General features: G+C 45.2%; 1 protein-coding gene across 1 annotated transcript in view; it reads left to right on the top strand.

Moving 5' to 3' along the window:
* The window catches only part of ANTXR1 (anthrax toxin receptor 1), a 374,982-nt gene that overhangs the window by 258,530 nt on the left and 106,756 nt on the right, over positions 1–9,696 (top strand). The window contains exons 16-17 of the mRNA XM_006862995.1: positions 2,056–2,151; positions 3,578–3,745. Of these exons, the coding sequence (XP_006863057.1) occupies positions 2,056–2,151; positions 3,578–3,745 (264 nt within the window). The remainder of the gene's footprint in view (positions 1–2,055; positions 2,152–3,577; positions 3,746–9,696) is intronic.

The following is a 9,696-nucleotide window of genomic DNA, read 5'->3' as shown; positions in this document are numbered from 1 at the left end:
TGTTGTGCATACAATCAGTATTAGCTGGTACTGATTCCATGGCGCCTAACAAAAACAGCCATGTACTAGTGGGATAAAGCACTGGACTGCAGGTTGTTTTGAACCACAAGGTCAGTGGTTCAAACTCACCAACTGTTCCTTGGGAACCCTATACAGGGTCGATATGAGTCAGAACTGACTCGACAACACTTAACAACAGCAACCATGTACTAAGAGCCCTGGTAGTGTAGTGGAAGGTCAGCAGTTCAAATCTACCATCCTCAGGAGGCAGATGAGACTTTCTGCTCCCATAAAGATTTACAGTTTCAGAAACCCAGCACAGGGTCATTATGCTTTGGAACCAACTCAGTGGCACACACTCATCACCACCACCACCATGTCCCAAGTGGTCTTCTAGAATCAGGGAATACAGTGGTGAAAACACCAAGTAATAAAAAGTTTCCAAGGAAATCGCATTACAGTATGGTAAGGGGAGGGAGGGAACATCGTCATCAAGTCTATTCCAACTCGTAACTTCCCTACAGGACAGAGTACAGTTGCTCATAGGGTTTTTGAGGCCAGTGTCCTCATCTCTTTCCCATGGAGCAGTTGGTGGGTTTGAACCATTAACCATTTGGTTAGCAGTTGAGTGCTTAACCATTGCACCATCACAGATCCTTAGTGTGATAGGACAGATAGTAAATAAACAGGGTGTCAGGGGTACTTTAGAAGAATGTTGGGGAGGCCTCTCTGAGGAGTAATTTGGAGCCAGGATGAGAAGACCAGAGAGAAACATTTCTGAAGGAGGAGATGGATGGCTTCTCCACAAGCCCTGAGACAGCAAGGTTCTCCGAGCAGCTGAGCATCAGGGGGGGCATGGCAAGGGGAAGGCTGAGAGGGGAGCAAAGGCTGGCACACACAAGGCAATGTCGGGGGTGGGCTTTCTCCTGGTTGCTTTGTAGAGAATGGCACATCGGAGTGTAAGCATGGCAGCAGCAATGCCAGTTAGGAGGCTCCACTGCACATTCAAGAGAGAGTCGTTGGGTGGTAATAGAGATGGAAAAGTCAGTAGAATTTGGGATTTTTGAGAAACAGGGTCAACAGACCTTGCTGGCAAATCAGGACAGGGTTAGGGCAGGGCAATGAGAGAGACAATGACGTGGAGAGATGGAGCAGCTGGGAATTTAGACACAGAGAGGGTGAGGGGCTGTGTGCTGATGATCGTGGGGCAGGCTTGTAGTGTATACCCTTTGATTGGGTGATGATGCATGGAGGGGATTGTAACCATGGCAATGATATGATAGGATGAATGTAAAACTAATGTTCTCCCATGTAAACTATCACATAATTCACAATGAAACATTAAAAATAAAAAAAGGATGATTCCCAAGCCATGGGGATGGCTGGGGAGGAGTAGGTTTGGATTGGGGGAGCCCAGGCCTTCATGTCATGGTCTGTTGTGGGGATGGCTGCTTATCTCAGGAGTAGTTGTCAATGACAAGTCAGCTATTGGAGTGCAGGGAAGCCAGAACTGACGGTAGAAATCCAAGGGCTATCAGGGGTCATGTAGATGGGATTAGACGAGGGCCCCTACAAATAAGCTGCCCTTGAGTCAGTTCCAACTCATGACAACCCCTTGTGTGTAGAGCTGCACTGCTCCATGAGGTTGTCCAGGCTCTGACCTTTTGGAAGCAGCTTGCCACACCTTGCTTCCAAGACACCACTACATGGGTTGGAACCATTTGAACCTCTAATCTTTCCATTGGTAGTTCATTTACACTTCCCAGACACTCCTTCCAAAGGGGTAGAGATGCAGAAGAGAACAGGTCTAAGGATTGTGCCACAGCCTCCCAGGTACTACTGCTTTCACCTTCACATGACAGATAGAGAAAACAAGCTTAGTGATTTTCAGAAGCCCACGTGGTGGCACTGGGATGTCACCCAGGTGGTCTGACACTGCAGGCTCTGTCTCTTCCACATTGCCACAGTACCCTGAACTTTGTACTCGCAGCAATACTATTTGGCCTCTTCATGCATCAGCAGAAAGTTCACGGGGTCCAATCTCTTTGTCTGCAGGAAGAAGATGACGATGGGCTGCCTAAGAAGAAGTGGCCTACAGTGGATGCCTCTTACTACGGCGGCCGTGGGGTTGGAGGCATTAAAAGGATGGAGGTAAGAGCGTAACCAAATGTCTATACACCTCTGTGCCGACTGCTCAGTAATGAAAACAAAAGCAGACTGGTGGGAACCGATGGGAGGAAAGATACTGCATCATCAAATATATAAATATTATAGAGACTGCTCTATTAAGTCTTAAACAGGAATAAACACAAGACAAAGACAAATTTAGATTATCTGGGTGAGGGAAATCACAGACCACGATGAATTTCAAAGTCCCATATTCCCCTGATGACCTTTTATAGGGCACAGAGAACAAAGGCATCTCCTCCCACAACCATGATTGTGTCATGTACCCATGCTGGGCCTACAGAAAGCTTGGAAGGTAGGAAAGGTTAGTCTCCAAGGCTCTGGCCATATGGCAACACAACCAAGAGACCATTAAAGGATGTGGCCAGGGGAAGTGGCCCAAGACCCACTTTTAAATTTAGTCTGTTTCTAGCTGGCAGTTCAGCTGTCAGAAGAGCGTGGGGTACTCAAGAGATACTATCATCTGAACACTTAAACCTCAACACACAGTGGAACGGCTGTCTGACTGAAGTCATTCACAGGCAAAAAACCTTCAGCATTTATGCTCTGCAGCAAAACTCATACTTGAAATCCAGCAGGAAGGTGGTTTATAAGGTGGAAAGATGAGGAGATAGAAGGTATAGTCTTTGAACTATACAGCCCTGTGTCTCACCTACCATGGATCAGAGAGTCTAACTGTCTGCTCAAATGTCCCAGTGGTTTCTTCTCTCACTGGAATAAAATCCAGAGGTTTTTTTTCTTGGGCTCACAGGCCTTCACATAAGCTGTGGCCCCAGCCTGAATGACTCCTCCCCTAACACAGCCCATCCACACAGCCTACTCCCACCGACCTTTCAGCTCTGCCTTTCCCTTATCCATGTCTGCCCCATTTGCTGCCCTCAAGCCCCAGTAGAACTGAGGACTGGTAGCACTTGCTCTGTGCATCTCATGATTGTGGTTACCATTCTCTTAAACAGTTGCCAACAAGTCATTTCCGACTCGTGCCTACTCCGTGTGTGTTAGAATAGAACTGTGCTCCATAGGATTTCAGTTGCTGAGTTTTCAGAAGTTGATCACCAGGCCTTTCTTCCAAGGTGTATTTGGGTGGATTTGAATGTCAGTACCAAGCACAGTACTCAGGGACTCCTATCATTCTCCCTTGTTACTGTTTTTGTTAAGATCATTGAGTCCATTTTGACTTAGAGCAACCCTATGTGAGAGAGTAAAACTTCCCCATAGGTTTTATCTTATCCAGAGCAGATCACCAGAGCTCTCTTTCACCGAGTCATTGGGTGGGTTTGAATGGGCAGCCTTTCATTTATCTGCCAAGTGCTTAACTGTTATGCCACCAGGGCCAGGGACAGTATACTGTATTTTGTCATTTTGTTCCATTGTATTTTATTTACTTTAGGTTCGTTGGGGAGAAAAGGGCTCCACTGAAGAAGGGGCTAAATTAGAAAAGGCAAAGAATGCAAGAGTCAAAATGCCTGAGCAGGAGTATGAATTCCCTGAACCTCGAAACCTCAACAACAATATGCGCAGACCCTCCTCTCCCCGGAAGTGGTACTCTCCGATCAAGGTATGTCTCTCACTACCTGAAAACCCATCTCAAGAATCAGGTCTTTCAACACGATAACATATCAAACCAGAATCCATCTGATATCAAGGGGAAAAAAATCTAAAATGAGGGAGTTGGAAGGACAAGCTATTTATTACTTTCTCAACTTCCATATTATCAAAGTGGAGAACTAGGCTTTTAAAATCACCATGTCCGCGTAGTGGATAGAGAGAGGGTGGACGGTGAAGCAAGTGCCATAGGTTGTAACCCCAGAGGGTGACTATAAATTCTCATATATCTCTTGACTGCATTCGATAGGGAATTCCTCTACCTAACAAAAGTTGTAGGGTTCTCAATGCCGTTGTTCCTATCACCATAACTGAAGCCCCACTCCCCTTTCATAGCTGCCCGTCTGTGTATGGGACACAGTGGGAACGGTGGGGAATCTGAGGAGACCTGTAGCAGCTTTAGGTTCACTCTCTCTGACTGTGAGCAAATCCTCTTTTTTCTCTACCGTCTCTTCTCTCTGCACCTTTATAACTTAAAACCTTCTTGCTTATTGGAAAGCCATGGAATCATAGCCACCCTGTATCAGATTTCCAAGGAGCGACTGGTGGGTTTTAACTGCCAACTTTGCAATTAGTTGTTGTTGTTGTTAAGTGCCGTTGAGTTGTTTCCAACTCATAGCCACCCTGTATAGGGTTTCCAAGGAGCAAGTGGTAAAGTTTGAACCACGGATCTCGCCATTAAAACTAATCTTTCAGTCCAGTGCTTAACCTTTAGCACCACAAGTAGTCCAGTTCTTATCCTGCAGCACCACACCAGGACTCCTACAGTGGTGATAGCTGTGTGCTGTTGAGTCAGTTCCTATAAGAGGCAATTAATACTTCCGGAAACGCCTCAATTCTATTCCCCTTGGGAGTGAATATCTTTAAATTCATGTGATCCATCCAAATCCCTTGCTCTTTGGCCTTTCCCATAATCATCTGTACTCTGGCAGTTGGCAGAGAGTACTAGAAAAGACTCTAGATGTGATCTGTCCCCATTCCTTCAGTTCATAAGGGAGGAAACTAAGATGGGGAAATGCTTGATCTGCCTAATTCTGGAATCCACGGCCCCAAGTCAAGACTTTAGCCTCCGGCTACATGTTGCAAGCCAACTCCAAAGCCTCCAGTATATAGACCCAACATAAAAGCAAATACTCATTGCTGCCGCATACACAAGAACACACTCACCCTCAGCCCAACCCCTCTTTCAATTCCAACAAAAATAATATTCATCATTTCCCTTAGTTCCTAATTTTATGAAAACACTCCTGTGGAATCAAAAGAAAATGATTTCAGATTCAGTAGAGTGAAACCTGGTCCACAGCTGTCCTTTGCCCAGCTAGCCCTGCTCACGCTATTTGCAATGCATTTCCATTTTGGTCTGTTTCAAGCACTGGGATTCTCGCTTTAAGATAAGCTGCCCCTGGGACTATAGCTTGAACTCTGAATGGATGTTGGGGGGAATGCAGCTTGCCTGACAAGCGTTAGCTGTTTGCCACTAATGAATTTCTAATGTGAAGCTTGAAGTGACACGTACACACGCAAGCATAGACAAGAAGGAGTCAAGTAGAATCTGAGAGGTGAAGAAGAAAGGGGATTATCTCTCTCTCCCCACCCCCACCCTAAGAAGCTATGCCTTGTGCCTAATAAACAGCATCTTTGGTTACAGCCAGGTTTTCATTTCTGTAATCTTCGGCTTTGAAAGAGCCTGAATTCTATTTGCAGAATCCAATTTCTGCTTGAGAGGTTGTTATTCTTGTATTAGCAGGTGGTTTAGAAATTACTTCAATGAAATAAATTAGGGATCATGACAAACACAGTTAGAAACCTAACATTCTCAATGCCCACTTGGAATTAGTATGTATTCAATAACTTTTTGTTGGGTACCCAGTATAGACCCAAGCAGGTCTAGTGGTGCTATAGGATAAGCACTGGACTGCAAGCCACAAGGTCAAACCCACCAGTCACACTAGGGGAGAAAGATGAGGTTATCTGCCCCTTAAAGATTTACAGTTTCTGAAAGTCTCTATAGGATCTCTATGAGTCAGAACCAGTTTGGTTTAGTATATACCAAAGAGCCATGGTGGTAAGTGGGTTATGTGTTGTGCTGCTAACTGCTTCAAACCTACCAGCCTCTCTTTGGGAGAAAGATATAGCAGTCTGCTTACATAAAGATTTACAGCCTCGGAAGCCCTCTGAGGCAGTTCTCTATCCTGTAGGATCACTATGGAATAAGTTTGACAGCAGTGGGTTTTACTGTGTACCAGGCACTGTCTGGAAGTTAGTGTACAGCGTATCTAACAAACCTGACTGAGTATCAAATCACCTGGGAGAGCTTAAGAAATACAAATTCCAGTCCCACCTCAAACCTCATAGCGTAGTGCCACAAAAGGCCACCAGAAACACTCTCTCCCTCTCACCTTGCCCACCTTTTTCTCATCCGGTGAGAATCCTTTGATTCTCCAATGCCTCCCTTTTCAAATTTCACACCCAGACTCCTGAAGCAAGAATTCTACTCCTCTACCACCTTAGTTACCACACCTCCACAGCCCCTATTCTTGACTTCCCTCCTGAAATCTTGCGTTAAATCACTGCTTCAAAAGGTGGTCCAAATCAGCAGCATCAGCAACACCCTGGAACTTGTGAAAAACACCAATTCTCAGACTCCATCTCTGACCTTCTGAATCAGGAACTCTGGGGTGGAACCCAGCAATCTGGGTTTTAACTAGCCCTTCAGATGACACTGATGCTCGATCAAGTTTGAGAACCCCTGGGTTAAATTATTCCCTGAGGTCACCCATGACCCTCTTTGCAGCCCCAGCCTCTGTACTGTTCTTGGTCTGTATCTCCTTTGTATTTTGGCCACTTGGATCAGTCAGTCTCTTCCCTTCACTTCTGAACTCTTTTCTTTCATCCTTTGAAGAGGGTTTCTGACATGCATGCTTTTAAATAGAGGTTATCACTTAAGATTCCAGCAGCATTCCTTGAGAAGCTCCCCAGTGGCAGAAAGTGTGGTACCTGGATTATTAAGACAGGCAGAGGGGTCAGAGTCATACTCATTGACTGGTCAGAAGTCTCAACAAAGAAACTCACTTACATTCGACTTCAGATCCATTTTCACCACAAACACAACTGCTTGGTTAATGTTCATTGGTTAGGATCTGTACACCAGAAAGGCCAGGTTGATGTTAGTGGGTTTGCTAAGCATCTCTACAGTACTCCCTTGTTGCTTTGGCCTGGAGGAGCAGCCAGTGTCAACACTTAGCTAGGTGGCTGATGCATAAAGTGCCTGTTGGTAGCATTATTCAAGTTTATGAGTCTCCTCCTGGCCAGATTTGACCCCCTAGGTGGACCAGCTATGTTCAAGTCATCATTGAATCCCCAGTTCACAGAATTGTACCTGGACAAAATAGGGACTCCACCATCTCTTGTTAAAGAGCTTGGTCATGTGATATAACTATGACCACCACCACCCCCAGAGCACCATGCTGGGCAGACTTTCTTGGGACCAACCACATCATTTTGGTATTCTCCATCCAAGGAAAGTGGCATTCTTCTTACCAACTCTATGAGAACAGAGGAGAGAAAAGAGATACACTTAAGTATATCTGGGCTGGGAAGGGCTGGAGATTTGAGAATAAAAGCACAAATAAGAAGGTAAAAGAAGTGACGGGTACCTTTTTTCAGAAGAAGGGCAGATTTAGGACTAGAATTTCAGCATCGTGTTTTAACACAGTGTGTTCTCCATGATGATCCCATAATGCTTTTGGGCATTCACTCTACCTTGGACAGAACATTTCGCCTCACTTAGTACCATAAACCTTTCTCGCCTTTCCTGACCCCTCTCCCTGACCTGGAAGGAAACAAAAGGCACACTCTGAAAGGTCAAACTGATAGAACTGAAGGAAGAAATTATCTACAGAGGAGTGGTTAGGATTAAAGGAGCCACGCGGACTGCCAGAAAAGCAAACAAATCTGTTTTGGAAGAAGTGCAGCCAGAATGCTCCTGAGAAGGAAGGATGGTAAGATTTAGTCTCTTATACTTTGGACATAGCAGAAATGACCAGCCTCTGGAAAAGGACATCATGCTTGGTAAAGTAGGAGTGTCAGTGGAAAAAGAGGAAGACCCCCAACAAGTTGGATTGGCACAGTGGCGGCAGCAAGAGATTCAAGCGTAACAATTGTGAGGATGGCTCAGGAACAGGCAGTGTCTTGTCCTGTGTGTGTAAGGTTGCTATGAATCAGAGCCTACTCGATGACACCTAACAACAACAACAGGTATGGTGAGGCACCCAGGACCCAGCTGTTACCACCCCAGGCATACTGGACTGGGAGAACAATGATGTGAATGGAGCCACTAAGTTGGCACCCTAGAGAAATGGCCACCCAAAGGAAGCTCCACAGTCAGGGCCCAGCTGCCCTGTTTATAGGGCCCAAAAGCTAAGAAAGGCTTTTATGTTTGTAAATGGCTACATTTTGTTACTTAGAAGTAACTACATAATACTCTCGTTTTTTACCTCTTTGCATGTGATGGCTACAAGGCTTAAAATGTTTACTCTCTGGCCCTTAAAGAAAAACAGGTGCCATCACCTCCCTGTCCCAGAGATGAGAGGTCACCAGGAGTGACTAGAAGGAACATATACCCAAGCCTCTCCCTTATCTTGTCCTCTCGTCTCTTGCTTGCACCACCCACTGATCAAACCCAGCAGAAAGCTGGGTGAAGTTATGTGTAGGATCAACCTTTCAAGGAATAGAGCAAGACAGAACAAAGCAGACAATGGATGGGGGAAGGGAGCATATGGAGACCAACCAATCACTTTATGGTCCCTCCTATCCCCACTGTAACATGGGAGCCATCGACCTCTGAAAACTCAGCCATGGAAAACTATGGAAAGGGCGAAGCTTGCTGGCGGCTAGGGTGGAAGTGCAGTGAAGTTCGCTGTCAGCAATACCACAGAATACTAGGCAAAGCAGATCCAGGGCAGAGCTCCAAAACGCAGAACCACAGAAATAGGAATATTTTTAAAGTTTGAAGGCCTATAGATTGTGGAACTTGAAGCTGAAGTAAGAAAAATTACGTACTTTTAAATCTGCCGGGCTGGGCTCAGAGGCCCAGAGCCGACATCTTAGGCAAGACCAAACAGCAAGACCAAATGGGAAAGCAGAAACACCACGGAATCTTGGAGCAAAGGTGGAAATACACTTTGTCAGTTTTGCTTTGTTCTGATTTTCTTTTCTTTTTTTATTGTATCTGGTCATTGGCATACCCACTGTTTGCCCACCTCCATTCTGGTCACTAGAGGGGGAGTCTGAGCGAGTGGACACCCCCTACCCTCACTGCTGTTGGGTTCTTCTGCCACACCTGCTCACAGATACTCAGCCCAAGAGCAGGCCCTGAAGGATTTTTGCTTGTTTGTCTTTTGTTTTGTTTTTTAAAATGGGAAAGGGCAGGATAGGGCTGTAGAGAGGGAAAGAGAGTTTAAAAACAAAATAGGCCAAAAATTAAATTAAAGCCTGAGGTACTGCATAACAACCAACACTGGCATCCTGAAATCTCTCAGGCAGCTTTGAAAACAAGAAGCTGAAGAAAAGACACTAAAGTCATACTCATATAATACTACAGATTTTTTTTTTTCCTTCTCTCCCTCCTCTCCCTTTTCTGTGATTAGAGACTGTAGTATTCAGTCTAGTTTTTGTTGTTGCTGTTTTTTGTTTGTTTGGGTTTTTTATTTTTCTCTTGTCTTTATTTCACTGGTGCTGTTTTGCTGTTATATGCTCCCCCTTCTACCTTTGGAGGACTCTTTCTCTCCATATATTACACAAGAAGAGTCAGCAACTGCTGCCATACAGCCAAGCTAAAATCACACTATAAAACACCAAAACCCAGGCAAGAACCAATACCAATTGCCATATACCAGGGAAACA

Source organism: Chrysochloris asiatica, unplaced genomic scaffold, assembly GCF_000296735.1.
Source record: "Chrysochloris asiatica unplaced genomic scaffold, ChrAsi1.0 scaffold00052, whole genome shotgun sequence".
NCBI lineage: Eukaryota > Metazoa > Chordata > Mammalia > Afrosoricida > Chrysochloridae > Chrysochloris > Chrysochloris asiatica.
This window is presented reverse-complemented; position numbering and strand designations above follow the sequence as displayed.